Here is a 25,638-nt window from a genome sequence, read left to right as displayed (position 1 = left end):
CATAATTCTGTAAGACCAGCAAAATCCGGGTTGGAAAAGTAGACAGAACTAAAACCAAACATGCCAATTGCCTAGTTTTAGTTATGTCTGCCTGAAAACAAAGAACTGAATTTTGAAAAATCAGAATTTTTGACCAGGGAAAAGTGTAAGAAATCTCCCATGTGTAATATCTAAATCAGCCTAGAGCCCAGAAAAGACCTGTCAACACAGGCCTTTGACGTTATAGATCTCACACTACACTGTTACACAGGCAGGCCTCATGTTATTGCACTTTGCTTCACTGAGCTTCACGGATATTGCATTTTTTTTTTTTTTTACAAATGGAAGGCAAGACCCTCCACCAGCAAAAAGATTACAACTCTCTTGATTGTGATATTCACTTGGTGGCAGTGGTCTGGGATCAAATCTACAGTATTTCCGAGGCATACCTATAGCTAAAACAAGTTGAGGTTGACCTCATGGAAAATAATAAAATAATGGGTCTGCCTTAGTGGGCATATGTGTTGTATGATATGCCATCCTATGCAAAGATGCTTGTATTGGTGAGTCAGGACCCTCAAGTACATGCATATGCACATATGACCAAACAGGGTATTTTAATGTTTAGTCTCTATTTGTGCTTTAGGTTTTCCGAAGAAGGTAGCTGAATACCTCCCACACAGTCACAGTGCTGCTATATCAATGCAAATGAATTCAGATGAGGGAAACCAGTTGTCCGCCATCAGTAAATCTTCCTTCTAAAATGTTGTCTAGTATCACACAGTACCTTTTATTTTGAGATAAAATTATTCAAAGGACATGGTACATGTCATAGCTGAGAACTGAAACTTATGCAACTGAGTATTCTGCACATAAAAGCAATTCAAACTAAAAATTGCAAACAGTCAAGTTTAAAAACAAAATTCTTTCAGAGATTGGGTGTTCTCTTATAACAGAAAGTATGAATTAGTAAATCGTTTATGAATATCTTAAATATTTTTATTTTTAAATTACTTAGCTTAGGGTATCACTCTAAGAATAGATCCAATTTCTTTCACACCTCAAAATTAACTCAGCTTTGGGAAATATGCTAACACATATAAAATCATAATAAACAGTGGAAGCATTTACATTACATATAATACACGCAAATACATTTGCACATTGACAGCCCATGTGAGTAAGGTGAACTCAAGCTAGCAACAGGGAAGGAACTTTGCCTACTGCTCATATTACCTCTAGAATAAATGTGATTTTCAGACAGGAGACTGGGGAGAACCTTCCATTACCTTGCGACCTCCAAATGAAGCTACCGCCTCAACCCCAGTTCAGTACTGGCAACACCATCCAGAAAAGCTCATCTTCCAGTCGTGCGATTACAAAGCTTTTGTAAGTGACCGTGCCTTCAGTTTTTGGTTGTGACTAGGGATGGAGGGTGTATTTCTGGCTTCTTTACTTTTATATTGAAAATGTACCAAAATGCCCATCCCACTAAAGTGTTCTCCTTTTCTTTTTCTTTTTTTTTTTTTTTAAGTAGCTTTCTCTCCACAGAGGAAGTCCAAATAAATAGAGCTTTATAACCCTTTTAATCTCACAAGCTTAAGACCTGTTTTCCCTTCTTATATAGTTATATATTTTAAATGAAATGCCATAGAATGAAGTCTTACGATGGAAATGAGTATAAGTATAGCACATACAGACATCTCCATTCACCAGTGGTCTCAAAACACTGGGTCTACAGCCTTAACCTACATTCCAGTTCTTTTCACTGTTATCAGTGGGGTTCTATTACTAGGTATTTTCTTAATAGGAGAGGGAATTAGGCTTAGCTGAGAATTGTGAGTAATCTGAACAGGTAAAATGATCAAAAGATCCCGTTGGTTTTGGGACCGCTGGTTGTCATGACTACAGCAGGAAAAGTAGCTGAACCCTCCCAGCACATTGAAGCTGCCTCTCAAGTGTTTCAATTAGGCCAAACTTTCCTGATACCTTAAAAGATAAGGATTTCACCAAGATCATTTTCCTTAATTAAGATGTGGGTGTTCTGATTATCTCATAGCAATTTAGACTCTTTTTTTTTTTTTTTTTTCATTTTGTGTTATCCTGCACCTTTTTAACTGCTTTCTTATCTTGAGGCATGGAGTTTGTTTCAATAATCATCTCCCAAAATCTGTAGGATTGAAATGCCTCCTTCTTCCTCCGGAGCTCGAGCACCAGATCCCTAAGGCCTTCTGAACAGGCCTTCCTTCAGAGCCTTTGACCAGCCCTCGGCCGCTTGGCGCTGCCCGCCCTCCCCCACTCAGGAATGTCCGGGACTTCCAGGACTGACTGCCAGCCCTGTTTTTACACAGTGCCAGGGTCTCCCAGTCATGTCAGGAAAATAATTATTTTCATTCATTTTTTAAAAAAGAAAAGCTCTTTTTATTTATTTTTTTGAAGGAAAATAGAGAGGGAAATGTGACAGTTGGAAGGAACCCTACGGAAGCTTCAAAAAGTTGAGGAGGAGTCCACTGATAGAAAGACAAAATAGTTTGCTAAACACTGTTCGCCCCAGCCAGAACCCAGAGCGTGCATGGCGTTTAGTCCTAAGGCAGTACTTGATCTGGTTACCGAACAGCCCAGTGATTCCCTGGAGGAGAGGGCCTCAGCTCTCTTGTGCCCCATGCAGCCCTCCCCTGTCAGTTTGCGCCAGGGACTGGCTCCCTCCGCGGTGGAACAATGGCCATGACATGGTCCCTCCCCACACGCTCCCATCCCCTTCTCAGGTGGTTCAACCATCACAGGGCACACGGCTGTGACTGGAAAAGGTCCAAAATGGCATCTGCGCCTTGGAACAGCCTGGCGTTAATTACCTAAGCAGCCAGCTAAGCCCAAATGCGGTGCCTGTTGCTCAGCCCCTCTGCTGTCTCACGCAACCCTGTAATTACATAGATGGCAGTGTGATTTATTTTTGCAGACTTTGCTGCCTCAAAAAAAAAAAAAAGAAAGAAAAAACAAGAAAAACATTTTTAGATGCTCCCATTTTGCAGTTAAATATGATTTGAAGGATGGCATTTTTAGAAAATGCTGCAGTTTTATTATAAAGAGCAATTTACGGCTCTCAGAACCATGGTGAACACCATGCACTCTACCGAAGCGTGTGTTTGTTAGGACTCATTACTGTTCATTCTTAAAAGTTATGCACCAACTTAAAGCCAGGAAATCTAGCCAGTGGTACTGTCACAGATTGTTTTTTAAATCACTGTTCATAGTTACACTTCTAAACCATTGATTTTTTTTTTTTGTATTGTTTTGTATTGTAGTATTTAGGTTCTATGCTGATAAAAGAGCTCAGGGGGACAGAATCAACCCAAGATGCTTGTGCAAAAATGCGGGTAAGTTTGCCAAACAATTTTATTTCTAGTTGCTGAAATACTAAATACTGGGCATGGACACAAATTGCCACTTTTCAAATTACTATTTACTTCATCTCTTGGTCTGCTGAATTACACTGGTGTGGCAGGAAAAGGTGTTTGTTCTTGGTTACATTGAGCTTATCTCGTTATAGTCTGAGTTGATGCCTTTTGATGTATTTATACCATATTACATTTACTCTTATTTGTAAAGATCAGTTGCATACACATGGATTGTTTTCCAGATGAAGAGAAAAATGGTCTTTAGTTAATTACAAGAGGATGTTTTAAGCACCCACTTGACAGTCTATTTACTGAATATTTCTGAAAAGACTGCCAATTAACATTTATCAAATGTACTAAGTACTGAGAGCATATGATATAAAACTAATATTCTTTATGAGGCTTCTTAATGAGTCTTTTTTTAGTATAGGAAACACATTCAAGTCTGAGTTGAATCATGTAACAGCAGTAAATGTTGACAAAAACTGGCCATTCTGAACATCGGTGATTGCTGGCTGCCAGATTCCTTGGAGTCTGTATTAGCCAAACCGAATCTCACACTGCAGAGCGATGCCGGCTTCTTCCTTCACATGTCCCTCATTCTTGTTTCCTCCGTGACCGAGGTACAGGATGAGAGCAATATTTGACTGACGGTACAAATAAAGAATATTGGATTTATTGCATAATGAGAGCCAAATATAAGATCATTAGCTCGTGAACCCTACCTTTTATTTGTGGCCAGTTACCTTGTCATTTATTTTATATGAGCAGCTTTTGGTGGGAGATACGTAAAAGCATATCATTGAACTCAGTTATGATTAATATCTATTGCTCATGGAAAGCTATATGTGTATGACTCTTTATGAAATTGAGACCTCAGCATGTGATCTCCGATTGAATATTTTGATCAATGCAAAAAGCAGAAAGCCTGAAACAGTGTCCTTTCTATTTAATGTGGACTTATACTTAAATTGTCAGCACCCATGAGTCTTTATTCCAGGTACTGTGTTTAGATGGGTAAAAAAAAGTAGCCCTGATATGGTCCAGGAATGAAATCTGGTTCTGTTGCTGCTGACTTGGCTTACGAGTCACTTTCTTTAGTTATTATCATGACTGCTGACATTGACCGAGGAGTTACAATGGGCAAGTCCTGAGCGTGTTTATCCTATTTCATCTTTACCACAAACCTATGAGATTAGTACGATTATTTTCTCCATTACATGGGTGAAGAAACTGAGGCTTAGAGAGGTTACATAACTGTCCCCAGCTCACACAGTGAATAATTTGCCGATCTGGAACTAGGATGCAGATCTGTCTGACACCAGAGCCCAAGCGTTTGAGACATTCCCTGCTTCTCCTGGGCCTCGTTTTCTTACTTAGAAAATGAGCACATTGGACAAGATGCCCTTCAGGGATCTTCCTGGTTTTGTGATTCTGGAAACCGTGTATTCTAAATATATATATATATGGTCTAAATTATGTCACTGATACACAATAAGAAAACGGGAACGTTTTTCAATCATCCAGCTCTGTAATAATTTTAGAACTAGTCGTGAACATACCTAAGAACTTAATTTGGCATTTGTGATTTAGTGCTATTAACTCAATTATCTGAGTCCAGCTACTTCAGTGCTGTAATCAGCATAAGTAGTGGGTAGAGTACATAGCACCATTTGAAATACACCCGATCTGTGATTTGAATTTCAGTTAATTTCTTGAAATTAAGTGGATCTGAAATTCCTTTCCGCTAGCAATAGCTAAGCCATATTAATAGTCTCAGTGGAAAATAATTTAGTTAAATACTTGTCTGTTGCTTAAAATGAAACATAAAAGGCTATTTGCAAGCCTTTCTTCTTTAGGGCATTTTTCTGCTTTGCTGCTCTTGGTGTTTATTTTGAGTAGTTTACATGAAGATAGGAACTTTATCGCTTCTTAGGATATCACAAACCCTTATTTCCCATCTTGATTAATTACATATCAGTCTTTGATACAGGAGCTAACGTTGCACACACTGGATTGCCCAGAGCCTTTCAAAACCAGAGGTGTGGGTCTCATGGAACCAGATCGGAAATTAGTACTCTCACCAACTAAAAATGCTGTGGGTCTCGACATACAGTTAGTTTTCAATGTGAACCTCAAGTCACTGCTTCCTCTGTTTTCCAGCAGTTCAGCTCAAAGTCTCAGTGTAATCAGTCTCTTTCGGGGAAACATTTTAGGACAGATGATCTTAAAAGCTGCTTGCTCTATAGGAAGATTTTTAGGCCAAAGAATTTTAGATTCAAACTTTACCTGGCTTACGCTCTTTATTGAAAAAGAAAATTTTTAATTCAGCAGTATGCCTTTTAGCTGAAATTAAAATTTCTTTCCCTTAGGCCCCACCCAGTTGGCTCAGTGGTAGAGCGTCAACCTAGCGTGTGGATGTCTTGGGTTTGATTCCCAGTCAAGGCACACAGGAGAAGCACCTATCTGCTTCACCCCTCCCCCTCTCGCTTCTCTCTCTCTCTTTCTCTCCCCCCCCCCACAGACATGGCTCAATTGGAGCGAGTTGGCCTAGGGTGCTGAGAATGGCTCCATGGCCTCCACCTCAGGCACTAAGAAGGGCTCAGTTGCTGAGCAACAGCACAACACCCCATATGGGCAGAGCATTGTCCCTTAGTGGGCTTACTGGGTAGATCCTAGTCGGGGCGCATGCAGGAATCTGTCTCTGCCTCCCCTCCTCTCACTGAATTTTTAAAAAAAATGTCTTTCCCAGGAAGAAGTAAATCAGTGTGGTTCCTTCTTCTGAGAAATATTACCTTATATGCAGTTTGATAACACATAACTAAGATTTGGCCCCTGCTCTCACTGAGTTTACAACCCAATGAAGAAATCCAACATGTTAACATTTAATGACCCTAAGGTAGCAGAAGTATTACCATAGAAGTATCTTCATGTTGCCATCAGCCTGAGGGATTATTATAGATGATCCCCAGAATGACATACATGGTCTCCTAAAATCAGTTTATTAGGACAAATAACAGTTCACACTTGAAAGCTGTATGTCAGGCCCTACACAAATGATTATGGGCATTGATTTATTTTGTTATGAGATAAGTATTGCAATTGTCCCTACTTTACATATGGGGAAACAATGGCAAGCAAAAATAAGTACCTCACCCAGGGTCACCCAGCCAACGAGTGGTAGAACCAGGATTTGAACCTAGGCAGACTAACTTCACCACCCACACTCCAAACCCAGGCGGTACCACCGCTCTGCTCTAGGGAGCCAGTACAGTGTTTATTGTCCTCAGTCTTAAAATAGTTGAAAAGATGGATCATTTATGTTAATAAAGAAATAGCTTTAGGGCCCTGCCCAGGTAGCTCAGTGGATAAACCATCAACTCTGCGCTCCAGAGGTCACAGGATCGACCCCCGGTCAGGGCACATACAAGAAGCAATCAATGAGTACACAACAACTAAATGGAACAACTAAGTGATGCTTCTCTCTTTCTCTCCCTGCCCATCCTTCTCTTTCTCTGAAATCAATGGAAAAAAATTTTTTTAAATAGTTTCAGGAACCCTCAAAGAACCTATAAGATTCCCTATAAGATTAGCATTGAGTAAATTAAACCATTTAGGTACTGACATATGCAGTAATTTGGGATATTCCAATAAGTTAACATAAATAAAATTTCAGGAGAGTTTTTATTGCACCTGTGGAGACTGGAAAATGTTTTCCTCCACAACACTCACTTGAACACATTCACTTTGCCCCAGCAGAAACTAGACAACACAGTTCCATTTGGAGTGTTTGATAGTCACAATTGGTTAATTTCTAAGCTTATCCAAACCTGTTTATTCATCCTTAAAGTCCCCTCTAATTCTGAAATAAAGGTAATTCTACATTAATCTCCTGGTGTTTTATTATACACATGTTATTTCAAATAAAAATATGCCATAACACACTAACATGCGTGAGAGAATAGTAATTCACACTATTCTATAATATGGAATCGCTTCTCTGTCCCTTCAGATTAACCGGTCTTTTTCCTCTTAAGACTGTCTTAAGATTGTTTCTAATAGACTTCACTTCTTTAGAGCAGTTTTGGGTTAACAGAAAAATCAAGCATAAAGTCCAGAGAGTTCACACACACACATACACACACACACACACACACACACACACACACACGCTCTTGCAAATGCCCCCACACACACACACACACAGCAGTCACCCTCATTGCTGACATCTTGCACTAGTGACATGGTATGTTTAACTAAAGTCTATGGTTTACATTCACGTTCACTCTTTATGTTATGTAGTGTTTGGGTATTTCACACATGCATGATGTCATGTATCCACCATTACAATATCATACCAAAAATTTCACACCCTAAGAATCCCCTGTGCTCTACTATTACTCTCTCTTCTCCCTTGCCCCCCGTACCCCTCAGGTTGCAGCCACTACTTTTTTTACTGTCTCCAGAGTCTTGCCTTTTCCAGAATCTCATATAGTTGGAATCATACAGCATGGTCCCTTTTCAGACGGGCTTCTTTCACTTAACAGTATACGTTTAAGCTTCCTCCGTGTCTTTTATGGCTTGATAGCTCTTTTTTTTTTCATCACTGAATAACATTTATTGTATGAATGTACCACATTTGTTTATCCATTCACTCACTGAGGACCTTCTTAGTTGCTTCCAGGTTTTGGCAGTTATGAACAGAACTGCTATAAACATTTGTATGCAGGTTTTCATCTTAAAATTTTATTTCCCCCTGGATTCAAACTCTAAATAATGCTCTTTTTTTTGTTTGTTTGTATTTTTCTGAAGTTGGAAACGGGAGGGCAGTCAGACAGTCTCCTGCATGCGCCCGACCGGGATCCACCCGGCACGCCCAGAGAGGAAGGAGAAGGGGAGGGGTCGAGAAGCAGAAGGGCGCTTCTCCTGTGTGCCCTGGCTGAGAATCGAACCCGGGACTCCTGCACGCCAGGCCAATGCTCTACCACTGAGCCAACCGGCCAGGGCTAATAATGCTCCTCTGAAAATAACCTTATGAATTGTGTCCAGTGAAGAAGAATCAGTAGGAACTTACATTACACCCTGATCATTTTTTAAGTAAAATTGCAATTTTTGCCTTATTTTTAGAGTTGTCTTTAATAAAAGCCCAAGGCATTGGCGATGCCTTGATATTGAGCACACTCTTAGAAAGAATGATTTCTCGCCTGACCAGGCAGTGGCACAGTGGATAGAGCATCTGACTGGGATGCCGAGGTCCCAGGTTCGAGATCCCGAGGTCACCAGCTTGAGCGTGGGCTCATCTGGTTTAAGCAAAAGTTCACCAGCTTGGACCCAAGGTTGCTGGCTCCAGCAAAGGGTTACTTGATCTGCTGAAGGCCCACGGTCAAGGCACATATGAGAAAGCAATCAATGAACAACTAAGGTGTTGCAATGTGCAACAAAAAACTAATGATTGATGCTTCTCATCTCTCCGTTCCTGTCTGTCTGTCCCTGTCTATCCCTCTCTCTGACTCTGTCTCTATCTCTGTAAAAAAAAAAAAGAAAGAAAGAAAGCATGATTTCTCTGAATTATATATTTCACTCCTTAGGAGCACAACTTGGCTGCTTACTTCCTTTATCATGACAGCTTTGGAGACATTCCTGTTTAAAGTTAAAATCTACAAAGTTATTAGTAATGTGTGAGGATTTGTAAAAAGATATTGATTTGATCTGAACAGAGTCACTTAGTGATGCCTTTTGTGTTACTGGGGGTGGGGGGTTCTAGCCAAGTCAGTGCTCAGAGACAGTCCTCATCTCTGAAGGGTTTCTTCGAGGAAGCATTAGCTCTGGGGTCCCAAATACAATGTCCTTCTCACGTGTTCCGTAGAACACGAGGTATTCCCTCTGTCACACCTTGCTTCACAACCGGACAGGCGGACCTTGTTTTATTGCTCTACCCAGATGTTGCATTTTTTTTTTACAAATCGAAAGCAAGACCCTCCACCAGCAAAAATAGTAGGACTGCCTTTATTGCAATGGTCCGGACTGAGCCCTCAGTATCTCCACACTGTGCCTGTATAAGGTGGCTCGTGCCCACGCTGCTTAGAAGGCAGGAGGTGTGTGTATTGTATCCCCAGGGCCAGCTGTGTAATAGTTTCCTTTTGAGGTGGTTGTGATGGTTCAGTAAAGTAACACCTGGAAGGGGTCTAGCTCAGTCAGACCTTAAAACATTCTGATCTCTTCCTCCAAATGTTTGAGAAACAGGAAAGTTGATGGATAGATTTGCTTTGGATTATTTTGTTTGTTCTTCTCCAACCATAATGCCACTGTGCCAGTCATTATCCTGGTTTTCTCTGCACATAGCATGTAAGACAGTGTTCAAAGCTTAGGAACCACACATGCTTATTTCTAATTGTTATAGGCCATTGCCAGAAGGGAACAAAAATGAAGGGGAACTGTCGATAAGATGGTGTATGTAACTTTGCAGTTTTATATTTGGGGAATTGCCTCTTTTAAATAATGTGTCCACACAACTGAACTTGACAAAGCAATAAATTCATTGGCCGTTCAGCATTCTCTTTGGTGTCAGTAGCTCCCACTTCAAAAGTTCTAAGACATCTGGCCCTGGCCTGTTGGCTCAGTGGTGGAGCATCAGCCTGGCATGTGGAAGTCCCGGGTTCAATTTCCAGCCAGGGCACACAGGAGAAGCGCCTATCTGCTTCTCCACCCATTCCCCTCTCCTTCCTCTCTATCTCTCTCTTCCCCTCCCACAGCCAAGGCTCCATTGGAGCAAAGTTGGCCCGGGTGCTAAGGATGGCTTCACGGCCTCCACCTCAGGCACTAGAATGGCTTCTGTTGCAACAGAGCAAAGGCCAAGATGGGAAGGCATCGCCCCCTGGTGGGCATGCCGGGTAGATCCCAGTTGGGTGCATGCGGGAGTCTGTCTCTCTGCCTCCCCACTCCCCACTTCAGGAAAGCAAAGAAAGTTCTAAGATGTCCAATGTTCAGTGAAAAGAGGGAGTGGTTTTGGTCAGATGACGTTCTAGTGCTCTGTTTTGCCTTGGTAGACTTACACACGCCCTAGCCCTGAATTTTGCCCCAAGGGCATAATTGTCATTAAATTATAGTACTCTATCACATCCCTAATTAAATATATTATCAGGAAACATCTGCTGCTGTAAGAGGCAGGCCATTATATTTAATTTAATACTCTCTGAAACCTGACATTCTCTCCTCCCGTAGTTGAGGGTTAGTGTTGTCCACAGGTGTTTGTACTCAAGGAAATTTCTCTTAAAAAAGAAATAAAGAAAACATCTGTTTTCTATGCAATAAAGTAGAAATCAGCCTTTCTGATGTAAGAAAGAAAATAGTTTAAATTATTTTTGAAGTCAGGAATAAGCAAATCTGCCTGTGTATTTAGGTTCTAGAACCAGTATTTCCCAAGCAGGCGTCCCCAAACTACAGCCCGCGGGCCGCAATGCGGCCCCCTGAGGCCATTTATCCAGCCCCCACTGCACTTCTGGAAGGGGCACCTCTTTCATTGGTGGTCAGTGAGAGGACCACTGTATTTGGCAGCCCTCCAATGGTCTGAGGGACAGTGAACTGGCCCCCTGTGTAAAAAGTTTGGAGACCCCTGGTAGAGAGTTGTACCATAGTTTAGACTTCTTGTTGAATCTGTTCCCCTTCATTTGTATGATTTTTAAACTTTCAATCTGGAAGCAATTCTAAAGTTGAATTTTATAATATATAGATGTCCAAATAATTGTCTGTGCCTTGGTTGAACTATGAAGACTGGGTTTTTTCTATGCTTATAAGAAAACAAATTAATATTGGACAATCAATTGCAAAGTTTTAAGGAAAAGTAAGATTTTAGAATTAAATGGACATGTTAAATTAAGGCACCTCTTTCTCCTTAGGAAAGACACAATCTAAAGTTGTGTTTAGTTCTTCTGTTTTCATACAAATCCTTCAAAGCTTTTTGAGGAATTGTCATTTTTAGAAATAATTTAAGGACTTCTTAGAAACCAGGCTGGGAAAAAATTATAAACAACCTTTGAAAAATTTCTGTTGCCCAAGTTTCAAGGGAGAATCAGATATTTAATCTATCACTTTCTCCCAAGTACAACATCAGCCAGGTAAACACAGGTCTAAGCCTGTAAATGGGGAGCGGGGGGTGTACATGTATTAAAACAGCACTTCATACAAAGAAACAACCGCATTTTTTTTTCTTTTCTTTTTTTTTTTTTTTTGTATTTTTCTGAAGCTTGAAACGGGGAGAGACAGTCAGACAGACTCCCGCATGCGCCCGACCGGGATCCACCCGGCATGCCCACCAGGGGGCGACGCTCTGTCCACCAGGGGGCGATGCTCTGCCCCTCCGGGGTGTCGCTCTGTTGCCACCAGAGCCACTCTAGCACCTGGGGCAGAGGCCAAGGAGCCATCCCCAGCGCCCAGGCCATCTTTGCTCCAATGGAGCCTCGGCTGCAGAAGGGGAAGAGAGAGACAGAAAGGAAGGAGAGGGGAAGGGGTGGAGAAGCAAATGGGCGCTTCTCCTGTGTGCCCTGGCCGGGAATCGAACCCGGGACCTCTGCACACCAGGCCCACGCTCTACCACTGAGCCAACCGGCCAGAGCCTAGAAACAACTGCATTTCTAACTCCTCATTCCTGCGCGTTGGTCATGTGTATTTTTTGCTCTTCATACTCTAGTTCTCTTTACTTTTGTTTTTATCGCTCTTGTTAATGGCTTTTCTCCCATATAACACCTACTCCTGTCTTTAATTCCCACTTGTCCTAAACTCTCTTTCTAAATGTGTTGAGTCAGTTGTCATTGGTCCAGATCCATCGCTGTGCCGAATGCTCATTGTTGCAGCCACCATTTCATCGCCATTCTAGCCTATAGTCCTGAGATTACTCGGGTATGTTCACAGATTCTGATTTTACTAATGCTCTCTTTTGCCAGTGGGGTGGTGTGCTTTAAAAAGCTAACTGAGCCCTGGCCAGTTGGCTCAGCAGTAGAGTGTAAGCTCAGCACATGGATGTCTCAGGTTCGATTCCTGGTCAGGGCTCACAGGAGAGGTGACCATCTGTTTCTCTACTTTTCCCCCTCCTCTCTCTCTCTTTCTTCCCTTCCTGCAGCCATGGCTCAGTTGGTTCGAGTGCATTGGCCCCAGGGGCTGAGGATGGCTCCATGGAGCCTCTACCTTGGACGCTAAAAACAGCTCAGTTATGAACATGTCCCCAGATGGGCAGAGCATCGGCCTTCAATGGGGGTTGCCAGGCAGATCCCAGTGGGGAACATGCAGGAATCTGTCTCACTATATGTGCTCCTCTCACTTGGAAAAGAAGGAAAAAAACAAAATAAAAAGCTAACTGAGAGCATTCATTCTCAGGGTAACTGTAATAGCTAACATCTCTTGGTGTTCCCTAATCCTAATCACTGAATTATGTAATCCTCACAACAGCTCTACAAAGTAGATGCTGTATTAAAATATCCATTTTACAGATGAGGTGAGTAAAACAGAGAGGTTAAATACCTAGCACACAGCCCAGAAATGTGGAACTTAGACAGAAATCCAAACAATACCACCCTGTGCTCTTATTCACTGCACTACAGTGCGTCCTGGTGGACGGAGCTTATCAGTGGGTCCCTTGTAAATTCAAGATGTTCACACACGGCGCGCGCACACACACATTCTTTAGTGGTACTTACAAACAAGAGGTTGAATCAGTGTGTTTTTACACACATTTACAATTGGCTTTTTTTACTTAAAAATCATAAATTTTTAAAACTTTATATTTTTTTAATTACAAAAGCAATACACAGTCATTGTTGTCTAATTTTAAACTAGAGATACAAAAAGAGAAATAAAAACCACCTGGAGGTGGTAAACACCTCTCTATTATGCCTGTTTGTTTATAATTCTTCAGTCATTTATGCATTTGTAGGCATCACTTTTTTACCCCAAAAAAGGGGAAAATACTATATTTTTAAACACAATATAATCTTAAATATTTTTATTTTAATAAATATTTATTCCCAAATTATCTGTGGGATAGTTGATCAGTATTCCAACTTATAACCGAACCAAACATATTAAACCAGTTCTTGTTGGTTGCTAGGTCATTTACAATTTTTTCAAATTATAACCAATACTGTGGATAATATTCTTATACCTAAGTCTTTTAAACTGGTCTGATTATTTCCTTCGAATAAGTCGCTAAATGTAGAATGACTGGGTCAAAGGGTATACACATTCTGAAACTGGGTACAACTTGCCTTCCAAAAACCTTGAACGTTCCAGTTCAGACTCCCAGAAGCAGGACATGAAAATGCAGTAACGTTTGCTTGTCACGTCTCTCAAGAGCGTACACTTAATATCCTGCAGGTGTTCCTAGTGGAGGGAGAACGGGGGTATGGAGAACCATACATCTTCAGCATGACACCCTTGGGCTTATCAGTTCTATCTGACCGACATCTATTCTAGATGTAACTCGACAATCTGTCTTTAGGACCTGAACTCTCTATTTTATATGAAGAATATTTTATATTTTCACGGGCCCTGAGGGATCATGGAAGAATTCAATAATTTCTAATTGTTTTGAAGACCAAGACCTATAGTTAAGTGCTAACTAAGGACTTTTGGGAATCACTTGTCAAATGCAGAATAGTGCGTTTTGATAAATTAACTTCTCTCTGAATTAACGTAGGATGCAGGACATCTGAGTTGACCTGCACAGCTGCGGAGAGCAGTTCTGACAGTGACTTTCAACCAAACTGCATGTTTAGAGCACAAGTTCTCAAAGTGTGGTCCCTAGATTAGCAGCATCTGAACATGTGTTAGAAATGCAAAACCTGTGCCTGACCTGTGGTGGCGCAGTGGATAAAGCGTCGACCTGGAAATGCTGAGGTCGCCAGTTCAAAACCCTGGGCTTGCCTGGTCAAGGCACATATGGGAGTTGATGCTTCCAGCTCCTCCTCCCTTCTCTCTCTCTCTCTCGCTCTCTCTCTGTCTCTTCCTCTCCTCTCTAAAATGAATAAATAAAAAATATAAAATTTAAAAAAAAAAAAAAAGAAATGCAAAACCTTAGGCCCTGCCTCGGACTTACCGTCTTAGTTCATTTGGGCTCTTGTACCCAAAGTGCCATGCCCTAGGAGAGTGTATTTCTCAGTGTTCTGGAGGCTGGGAAGTCCAAGGTCAAGCCACTGGTAGATTCCATGTCTGGTGAGAGCTCTTCCTGGTGCACGGAGAGCAGTCTCCTCACTGTGCCCCACATGGCAGGAGCAGCAGGGAGCTCTGCGGGGTCTTTTTTATAAACACACTAATCTCGTTCACGAGGGCTCCACCATCCCTCCCTGATCACCTCCCAGCCACCTCCTAAGACTGTCATATTGGGTGTTGGAATTCAACGTATGGTTTTGGTCAGACACAAATGTTCAGTCCGTAGCACTTACTGAATCAGAAACTGTAGGAGTGAATCCCAACAGTCTGTTCTTTACCAAGCCCTCCGTGGGATTCAAATGCATGGGAAGGTTTGAGAACCACTGCCTTGGTCCAGTGGGCATTCCAGCAAGGCTGCTGTGCGGACAGGCTGCCCTGGTCGAATCATTCTGCCACAGTGCTGGGAAACCAGGTGGAGGAATGTAGAGAGAGGACATCGCTTTGAGCTGTGCCAGATTGGGCCGGGTGTGAGTTACACTTGGGGAACCGCAGCCATGTCTCACGCCAGAAGAGTAGTTCAGATGGCCGCCTGCCCACGGTCTGTGCTCGTCACATGGTCTTCCGCAGGCTCCGTGTTCGCCCAGCCTATGTGTCAGCGTTCCTGTGCCCAGAAAAGCCCTTGAGAGGTCATTTAACCTCATTTCCCAACCAAATGAGGCTCACCCCCTAAGTCTTTAGTGACAGATGAAAGTCCAAACTATTTTTAAAGTCCTCCAGAGAGAAACCTCCCCTCTGGCCCCGTAATCGTTCTGCCCTTTCAGGACGCCTTTCCTCACCCCGTTCTCTGCAATTTGAGCTGGAGGTCTGTTGCAGAAGTGAAGACTTCTCTCCGTGAGGCTGAAAAGACTCGTAAGATGCGTGACGTGTTTGCCAGCCCGTAGGGATCTCTCGGTGTGTCTTTAATCACACCCGCGGTTCTCCGGGTTCTTTCAAGGCCTCGGTGCCTGGCTCTGGGCGCCGGGCTCTGATAGGTTTGCAAAGCCGTGTGTGTGTGTGGAGAGGCTGGCGCTGGGGTAAAGCGGGGGTCATGCTCATTACCCTCAGGAGTTCCTTCGCTCATTCATGGAACAGTCACGAGTTTCAGCAGCTGTTATGTTGAACCCTATGAAATTGCTGATATTTGGCCATTTTTGACCCGTAAAAATGGCAAATTCATGGGGTTCAGCCTAAGACCATATGTTTGTCATTATGGGGGGGAACCAATCGAGAAGGGTGTGGGCCATCCTCAAGGAACTCCTGTGTAGTGAGGGAAACAGACGACTCCAAGACCCAGGGCAGAGGCCATGGGGTACGTGGGGGGAGCAAGAAGTAAGCCGTCCCATTAGGCAGGGAAGCCAGACAAGGCTGTCCCCAGAAAGTGACATGTCAACAGAGTTCCAATGGGTAAAAGTTCATTGCAAGTGGCTGATTTGTGGTCTGTTTTTTTAAATCTCATATAACCCCTAGAACATACCTAGTTTTGCTGCATACAAAATCACCACAATAATGCTTGTTTTGTGTATTGTTTTTATTTTTTTTATTTTTATTTTTTTCATTTTTCTGAAGTTGGAAACAGGGAGAGACAGTCAGACAGACTCCCGCATGCGCCCGACCGGGATCCACCTGGCACGCCCACCATGGGGCAACGCTCTGCCCACCAGGGGGCGATGCTCTGCCCATCCTGGGCGTCGCCATGTTGCGACCAGAGCCACTCTAGCGCCTGGGGCAGAGGCCACAGAGCCATCCCCAGCGCCCGGGCCATCTTTGCTCCAATGGAGCCTTGGCTGGGGAGGGGAAGAGAGAGACAGAGAGGGAAAGCGCAGCGGAGGGGTGGAGAAGCAAATGGGCGCTTCTCCTGTGTGCCCTGGCCGGAAATCGAACCCGGGTCCTCCGCACGCTAGGCCGACGCTCTACCGCTGAGCCAACCGGCCAGGGCTTGTGTATTGTTTTTAATCATTTGAAAGTCACTCTGAGCTAGGAAACATAATTGTTTGATCCTATTCTAATTTACTTGCTTAAACTGAATACAATAATTAAGCTTTGAAACTAAGGAAAATATTACATGGAAAAATTAATAGTTATGATCCAGCAGTGAATATCTAACTAGAAAGCATTCTCAGGGTAGCCATGTATAGGCTAGAATAGTCTCTAAGTTGGGTGGCAACAGAGCATCTGGAAATCTGTTCCCCAGTCTGTGCTTAAAACACACTGGAAACGATCAGGGTATGGTAAGAAGGGTCAGCGATGTCCTCCCATGGACCACCTCACTCTTTTTCTTCTCTGTGCCGATTACAGGGCACAAATGATTCTTATCTAGGAACATAAACATCAAACCCAACGTTACAGCTCGCAGATTAGTGCTCCCGCCACAAATCTCTGCTCTCAGCCACACTTGTGAATGCCATGCTCTACAATCAAACATCCCTGCAGTCTCTAAAGGGTGGCCTCCTACTGCTGGTTCTGCATAAGAAAACGACACACTGCTTATGTTCAGGACACACTTTAAGGCTAAAATGAAAGCACCCACGGTGATTTCTGACCTGATACAAGAATTTCATCCTGTCATGATTAATAAATGAAAAGGAAAAGAAAAAGATGGTGATTTCTTTCCTTGGTAAATCCAAATATCTCTCTTTAAAAAAAAAATGCTCTGAAAATGTTTAATCACTTTACCTATTAAGAACAATATTCCAGGTGTCTACCTCCAGATGTGAAATTTTTTTTATTGAGTTTTAGAGAGAGGGGAGAGGGAGAGTGGGAAAGAGGGGGGAGAAGTGGGAAACATCTACTTGTAGTAGTTGCTTCTTGTATGTGCCTTGACCAGGCAAGCCCAGGGATTCGAACCAGCAACCTCAGCATTCCAGGTCTACACTTTATTCACTGAGCCACCACAGGTCAGGCCAGATGTGCAATTCTAATCCCTGTTGTGCATAATGCGTACAGACATAACAAATCTAAATGCCAAATGAAATGGCTGGCTTCGAACTTAAGGTTCAAAAGTTGCATTTTATTTTAGATTTGAGAAATGTAGCATTAGCTCCATAAACTAATGTTGTTTCTCTTGGAATAGTAAAAGGATGATCATTTGTTTTGGGAAGTTGTGAACAAAGTAAAAGTGAATAGTGCTGTAATACTCTTAGCAGGAGAGCAAGAGGCCATAGAGGTGAGGTGACTTTGGGGCATCACCCATGAGCTGCCTGAGCTGCCGACGTACCCAGAGGTCCTCACTACCAGTGAGACTGTCCTGTAAGCCTCACACTGAAGGGAGGGGACTTGAGGACTCTGGGAAGCCTCTGATCCTGAGTGCGATCTGGGAAAAAGCAACTAGAAACAGAAAAGAACCGTAACATAGGGTTTGCCCTCAGCCTTTTACTGGGGAAATGGGCCTGAAGAGGAGAAAACAGTTCACAAAAATAACGCTTGGATTTTCAACATGCACGTATGGGAGTCAGAACTCTCCAGCAAAGCTGCAGCTAGAGACAAGGAACCAGGTGTGCTGGCAAACACAGTGCCTGCTGTGTAACTGGAGCAGCGATGTCCACATGAGAGATCAGATTGTAATGGATGGCCACTCCAACACTGCCATTCCTAGGGGCCGGTCCACAGCCTGCATCATTGGCACCCCATTGCTGTCTCCAGTGAGGAACACAGGGATTTTTGGAACCCTCAAAAGAAACAGAAATCATCATCCTTTATCTTTCCTTCTTTGTTCAGCTTGGCTGAGCATACGATGTGGAACCTTTGGATCAGGACAGAAATCACCGCTGAGGGCCTCATTTCAGCCCAAGAGCTTATGTCCCGACCTACCAACTGCTCTGTCTCTCCACTCCCTTTTTCAGACATTTGTTGTGTTCTTTCCATTGTCTGCTGCTGCCGTTCTCCTGAAGTGGCTCTAAGTGAACTCAGCAACAGACCCTGACTGGGTAGCTCAGGTGGTTAGAGCGTTGCTCTTATACGCCAAGGTTGTGGGTTCGATTTCCACTCAGCACATACAAGAATCAACCAGTGAATGCATAAACAACAAATCCATGTTTCTCTCTTTCCCTTCCTCTTTCTAAAATCAATGCATAAATTTATTGTATCAATAAATAAACAAACAAGCAAAGTCAACAACAAGAATTCTAGTTGCTAAAGCCTGAGATTTCCCCCAGGAACCTCGGTGACAGCAGCAGCTGCTCCGTGTGTCAGCACCTGAGCTAGGCACGAGCCTTTCCTGCCTTTACAGCCCCCCAGGCATCAGGCACTCACTGTTCCTACCTTCTAAGGAATCTTCTTCTTGACTTCCGGCTCTCAGGCTTCTTCCAGCTCAGTTTCAGGTTCCTTCATTGACTCTTCTTCCTGCCCCAGCCCTGAAGTGTTCCCCTTTGCCCAAGGGGTGTTTCTTAGACCCCCTTTTGTTCCCTCCTGAGCACTTCCTCTGCTGCATCTCCTCAGCCAGCCCCTCCATGTGGATGGACTTCCAGATGTGATTCTTGTTTCTGATTTCCTGCTGGACATCTCCACCTGGTGATCAAACTGAGTACATTCGAAAGGATTTTGCGCAACAGTGTGCTCCGCTCTGAGGCTCCTGGTGTCAGTAAATGGCCTGTGTACCCGTGACATCCTCCCGGTCACTCATCTTCCACAGCAGATCGGCTAGCTGATCCTCTCAGGTCTTCCTCATCAAAACTGTGGCCCCTTGGTCCATTCTCTAGCGCCTCTTACTTAAGCCCGGGTGCAAAATTAGGGTCTTTCATTTGAATTTGCACCACAGCTTCCTGCCTCCCTGCACTCAGCCTCTCATTGTTCCTGTCCATTCAACCACCAGAGATTTGACTGTCTCACTCCCTACTTACAAGCTGCCAATGGATGCTGGCTTAGCAGAGTAAGTCACAGTCTTCCCAACCCACTGTGCCAGCGTCATCTCCTACCAGTTACCCGCACGCACCGCATCCTTTCTGATTTCCAGGTGTGTGTATAGGTGTATGTTGACTTTGCTGCTAAAACAGCCTCTTTTGTCCTCTTTTGCCACCTGGAAAATTCCTATTCATCTTTGAAGAGCCATCTCAGTCACACAAAAGCAGGCAATGATTGTTGAGTGAATGAATGAAGACTTCTCCACTCTCTCATGCAAAATCAGACTCTCCTTGCTCAGTACTCTGGGGACACTCTGTTCATATCTCTGTCACACATGTTGGTATTTGTACTGTAGCTGTTCAGTGTATCAGAGCAGGCCAGGCATGTGCTGCTCTGTCCCAGAACAGATGCCATCCCAGTCCTCTCACCACCAAGCCGAGACACAGACTCAGAATCCTCTCAACACAGCACCCCAGACAGCCCTTTCCAGCAGGCTACAGCATGCACCCAATTTGAGGTCTGTTTGACATCACCTACAGTAGACTCTTGAGTTTTTCCAGCAGTGAGCTCAGCGAACCTCGCTGAGCTACTATAACCACTCAGCTGCTGAAATGAATAACAAGTTGGATTTTTTTGTTTTAATTTTTAGTTTTGGGGAGGTTTTCTTAATTATTCAATAAGTGCTGGTATTTTAACCTTATGTTAGCTATATATTGTTTCATGTTACCAATAGATCTGTCTAGGACAGCAGTTCTCAACCTGTGGGTCGCGACCCTGGCCGGGGTTGAACAACCAAAACACGGGTCGCCTAAAGCCATCGGAAAATACATATTTATTATACAATACATTTTTAAATAAAATATGTATTTCCGATGGCTTTAGGCGACGCCTGTGTTTTGGTCATTCAATCCCCGCCGGGGTCGCAACCCACAGGTTGAGAACCGCTGATCTAGGAGAATGTATTCATGGCAAGAGATGAGGCACCTGACCAGGTGGTGGCGCAGTGGATTGAGCATCGGACTGGGATGCGGAGAACCCAGGTTCGAGACCCTGAGGTCGCCAGCTTGGGCACGGGCTCATCTGGTTTGAGCAAAAAGCCCACTAGCTTGAGCCCAAGGTCGCTGGCTTGAGCAAGGGGTTCCTCGGTCTGCTGAAGGCCTGCGGTCAAGGCACATATGAGAAAGCAATCAATGAACAACTAAGGTGTCGCAGTGAAAAACTGATGATTGATGCTTCTCATCTCTCTGCGTTCCTGTTTGTCCCTACCTATCCCTCTCTTTGACTCTCTGTCTCTAAAAAAAAAAGAGAGAGAGAGATGAGGTGACCTGACCAGGTGGTGGCGCAGTGGATAGAGCATCAGCCTGGGACACAGAGGACCCAGGTTTGAAATCCTGAGGTCGCCAGCTTGAGTGTGGGGCTCACAAGCTTGAGCGCAGGGTTGCTGGCTTGAGTATGGAATCATAGACATGATTCCATGGTCTCTGCCTTGAAGCCCAAAGGGGTCACTGGCTCAGCTGCAGCCCCTCCCAGTTAAGGCACGTATGAGAAAACAATCAATGAACAATAACTAACATGCCACAATGAAGAATTGATGTTTCTAATCTGTCTCCCTTTCTGCCTGTCTGTCCCTATCTGTCCCACTCTTTCTCTGTCTCTCTTGCTAAAAAAGAGAGATGGGAGGTGTTTTGCTGAAATCTGTTGTTACTCTTTGCAAAGAATTCTTCACAAATACACATTCAGTCCACAAACCGTGCTGCCTGTGCCTGCCACAGCCCTCTCTCCTTCTAGAATTCAGCCCTCTGCATGTCATCTCTTCTAGGATTTATCTTGCACATTCTGAAGAGTTGTTTGGATAAAGCATTAAAAATATAAAAATATATATCATTACATTCCAGTTCATAATATCTCTTTGTCCATCACAAAAAAAACCTAGTTAAAAAGCCCTTCAAAAGAGCTGCTTTTTGCCCTGGCCGGTTGGCTCAGCGGTAGAGCGTCGGCCTAGCGTGCGGAGGACCCGGGTTCGATTCCTGGCCAGGGCACATAGGAGAAGCGCCCATTTGCTTCTCCACCCCTCCCCCTCTCCTTCCTCTCTGTCTTTCTCTTCCCCTCCCGCAGCCAAGGCTCCATTGGAGCAAAGATGGCCCGGGCGCTGGGGATGGCTCCTTGGCCTCTGCCCCAGGCGCTAGAGTGGCTCTGTTCGCAACACGGCGACGCCCAGGATGGGCAGAGCATCGCCCCCTGGTGGGCAGAGCGTCGCCCCATAGTGGGCGTGCCAAGTGGATCCCGGTCGGGCGCATGTGGGAGTCTGTCTGACTGTCTCTCCCTGTTTCCAGCTTCAGAAAAATGCAAAAAAAAAAAAGAGCTGCTTTTTTTCTATACTGAATGAATCACCTAATACATATTAAGTAGTAATCCTCTTAATTATCCATGTTCTTTATCTTGAAACAGGTATAGTACCTATCAAAAACAAGTGTCAAAATAATCAGGACAATGTGAAACACCCTTTCGGCGGCTCAAGTGAAAAAGGCAATATAATTATTGAGTTCAATGGCTATCATTCACATTGCCCCAACTAAAAGCCTTTTTTTTTTTTTTTTGGTCATGTGTTAGAATTTAAAAATGGAAAATTGGAATAATACCCGTAAATGAAGAAATCAGAAAAGTTTGTATTTTCTCCCTGTTTCCTTAATATACATAAGACAGCTGGTTGTGGAAGGCTCAGAGCGGAAGGTTCTTGTGTGTCGGTCACAAGGCTATGAACGCAGGACACAGAATGATGAGAAAACAGAAAAAGAGAAGGAGAGACAGTCTGTAGAAGCCTGCAGCATTTCTAAAAGAACAGTTTCGCTCCTCTCCATAGAGCTGTGAAGCCCGTCCTGTTTACTTTTTAATGAATGTATGCTGTTGGTGAATTATTGAAATGGTTTCCACTCACCTTTTTATGTGTTGTTGTTTTTTTTTTCCTGTTTTGTGCCCACCTGTCTTGTCTGGAAAATCCATCAGGCTAACTGTCAGGTAGGTTCTTCTCAATTCTTAATGTGATTATTAGAGGAGTGTTCACAGCAGGAAATGAGGTAAGCAGACCGTTGGTGACCTATGATGAATGGCAAAACTAAATAGAGCAGGCACATACTAAATTTACGAAGGAACTTTTTGCAGGTGCATAAAGTCATAGAAGCTGTGAACACTAAGCACATTGAGCCAGTGTGAACCTCTATCATATGAACTGAACGTAAGAGAAGAGAACAGCGCTAAGTGATCGAGTCAGTTACCTGGACTGGCCAGTTTTGCTGTGGCTCCCAACACAGACCCCACCCAGACAGTTTAGTTTCATTGTTTCAGGCAGTATCATATCCTGCGTGGTCACGGTGATTCTGTTGTAAATATATTATCAAACACGGATTTGGCCAGGTTCAAGGAAAATTCACCAGGATGTATATTTAATTCCATTTTTTAAGTATGTACTGAGATGTATCTTGCACTTTGAAGAAAAAGGGGGACCCAGGAACAAAGGAGTGGAGATGTATGTTTTGTTGATGCTGAACTCACCCTTGGAGTTAACTCTGACATGGTGTAAGTCTAGTCAGAAGACTCATGGCTTGAAACTGCAGCAGGAGACAGAGCTGTTCATTGTATTCCTTCACCCCATGGAGCAACAGAACAAGCTCTTTTCAGACCCTCAAGTGCAAGACAGACTGTTTATAAGCCCAAACCATAGCTAAACCAGGAGAAGGAAGACATACACTTAAATTAGAGTGTGTTTGGTACGTCTTTGGTGTGTGTGTATGTGTGTGTGGTTGACCTCATTTTTATCTTTTAAGAGAAAAAAAATGATGTGTTTCAGTTGCTGTGCAACACAAACGGCTCTAACAGCTTTCTAATTTTAATTTCAGAAGTCTACAGAGCAAATGAAGAAGGTCCCTACTATTATTCTTTCAGTCTCATATAAAGGAGTCAAATTTATTGATGCAACAAATAAGGTGGGTACCACACTTCTCTGTGGCTCAGACACCACATACAGCCCTGAGTGTGTGATTTAACATCCTTTGCTGCCCAGCATGCCCCATCTTCATCACTGCCCACGCCTAAACTTGATTCTCCCCAAACACAACTACGCGCGTGCGCGCGCATGCGCGCTCACGCGCGCACGCACACACACACACACACACATATACAGAAGGGCACATTTCATTCGAGGAGCTTGATCTAGGATTCTTGTACATACTCTGCTTTCCCTTTTCCACGGTGCCTGATCTAATAGACTGTGGTCACTAACTATGTGGCATGTCCCTTTGGATCTAGAGAACATTCAAACAGAAAAGAAAATACTGTATAGAATGAAAACGCAGCCATGTCATTTTTCTTCCACCAGAGGAAATGCTACCAGGTGAAGGGCTGGAATACTTGTCTTCCCATTTCTCTAGAGATGTTTATGGCCTTTCTTTTGAGATATGTAGTGAAGGCCTCACACAGGGAACACATTCTCTGACTCTGATATTTTATCATTGTGTTTAAGTCTCCGCTACTGAGATGGAAAAGGGAATTCAAGTGTATTGTTTTTTAAGAGAGATGATCAGAGGCCCTGGCCGGTTTGCTCAGTAGTAGAGCGTCGGCCTGGCATGCGGAAGTCCCGGGTTCGATTCCTGACCAGGGCACACAGGAGAAGCGCCCATCTGCTTCTCCATCCCTCCCCCTCTCCTTCCTCTCTGTCTCTCTCTTCCCCTCCCGCAGCCAAGGCTCCATTGGAGCAAAGATGGCCCAGGTGCTGGGGATGGCTCCATGGCCTCTGCCTCAGGCGCTAGAGTGGCTCTGGTCACAACAGAGCGACGCCCTGGATGGGCAGAGCATCACCCCCTGGTGGGTGTGCCGGGTGGATCTCTGTCGGGTGCATGTGGGAGTCTGTCTGACTGCCTCCCCGTTCCCAGCTTCAGAAAAATACAAAAAAAAAAAAAAAAGAGAGAGAGAGAGAGAGAGAGAGAGAGATGATCAGAAAGGAAGCCCAAGCCGTGCTGGCACTCTGCTGGGACTTTGTACTCACAGTGGGAAGAGCTTGGGGTCTCTAAAGCTGAGTGTGGACAGCTGAGTTGCCTGTTACTTAAAAGGTGTTCCAGGGTTCCTTTCTTGGCAAAGATAACAGTGCCAGAATGCTTGGGTGTGAACTTGCTCACTCTCCGTGGACTCAGAGCTGACTGGCTCTGCCTCACAGAACCTCCCAGTGCCCGTGTGTTTCATTCCTACACCTTCCAACCGATGAAGTATGGAAGGAGGGAAATGGAGGTGATCCCCACTGGTGAGAAAACCCACTTGTTTCCAGAATTCCCACCCAGACTTTCCCCCTGGACCCACTCCATTTTGGAGAAAGGGGGCAGAAAGTCATATATCAGGTGACCTTAAACAATGACAGCTTAGAGCCTGGGCACCCCGACTCAGATACTGGGGAAGTCCTGTGGGTTATGATGCTTGGGTGTCTATAATAAACCTGAACATCTGAATCAACCAGCTCGAATTTTCTTGATTATTATTTTTTCTGTAATGAAGGAGATTGCTGCATTAGCAGGCGGATATGCCCAAGCCTCCCACATCTATTTAGGGAAACAGCCTCCCTGTCTAGTTCTGAAAACCAAGCAGAAAGCTTATAACCCAGTGTGATCATGCTGGCTGATGATACCCAAAGCACACTCAGATCAGAGTCACATGCCTTATGTGGAATGTTACTTTCAACTCTGTAATATCTTAGTGACATTTGTTTTCATCAGATCACAATTGTGGAGACTTAATCAGAAAAATCCCAATTGATTTGCTTTTTTATTTCTTGGAAGCATTTTCACTAGTGCATAAACTTCCATTATCCTTAAAATATAGTCAGTTGGTTTTGAAAGTTCCAAAACTTCATGGAACGCTCATTGAAGATACCATTGCTATTGTCACGAGTCTCAAGAAAGGTTTTGGCGGGCCCTGGCCGGTTGGCTCAGTGGTAGAGCGTCGGCCTAGCGTGCGGAGGACCCGGGTTCGATTCCCGGCCAGGGCACATAGGAGAAGCGCCCATTTGCTTCTCCACCCCTCCGCCGCGCTTTCCTCTCTGTCTCTCTCTTCCCCTCCCGCAGCCAAGGCTCCATTGGAGCAAAGATGGCCCGGGCGCTGGGCATGGCTCTGTGGCCTCTGCCTCAGGCGCTAGAGTGGCTCTGGTCGCAATATGGCGACGCCCAGGATGGGCAGAGCACCCCCCCCTGGGGGGCAGAGCACCGCCCCT

General features: G+C 44.0%; 1 protein-coding gene across 7 annotated transcripts in view; it reads left to right on the top strand.

The window, feature by feature from the left end:
* ANKS1B (ankyrin repeat and sterile alpha motif domain containing 1B) overlaps nucleotides 1–25,638 on the top strand; it is a 1,089,048-nt gene that overhangs the window by 1,021,414 nt on the left and 41,996 nt on the right. For all 7 annotated transcript variants that reach the window (XM_066262341.1, XM_066262329.1, XM_066262320.1 and 4 more), the window contains 4 exons: nucleotides 1,240–1,368; nucleotides 3,282–3,353; nucleotides 22,392–22,403; nucleotides 23,282–23,368. In XM_066262341.1, the coding sequence (XP_066118438.1) occupies nucleotides 1,240–1,368; nucleotides 3,282–3,353; nucleotides 22,392–22,403; nucleotides 23,282–23,368 (300 nt within the window). The remainder of the gene's footprint in view (nucleotides 1–1,239; nucleotides 1,369–3,281; nucleotides 3,354–22,391; nucleotides 22,404–23,281; nucleotides 23,369–25,638) is intronic.

The sequence above is a fragment of the Saccopteryx bilineata genome, chromosome 1, assembly GCF_036850765.1.
Source record: "Saccopteryx bilineata isolate mSacBil1 chromosome 1, mSacBil1_pri_phased_curated, whole genome shotgun sequence".
Lineage (NCBI taxonomy): Eukaryota > Metazoa > Chordata > Mammalia > Chiroptera > Emballonuridae > Saccopteryx > Saccopteryx bilineata.
This window is presented reverse-complemented; position numbering and strand designations above follow the sequence as displayed.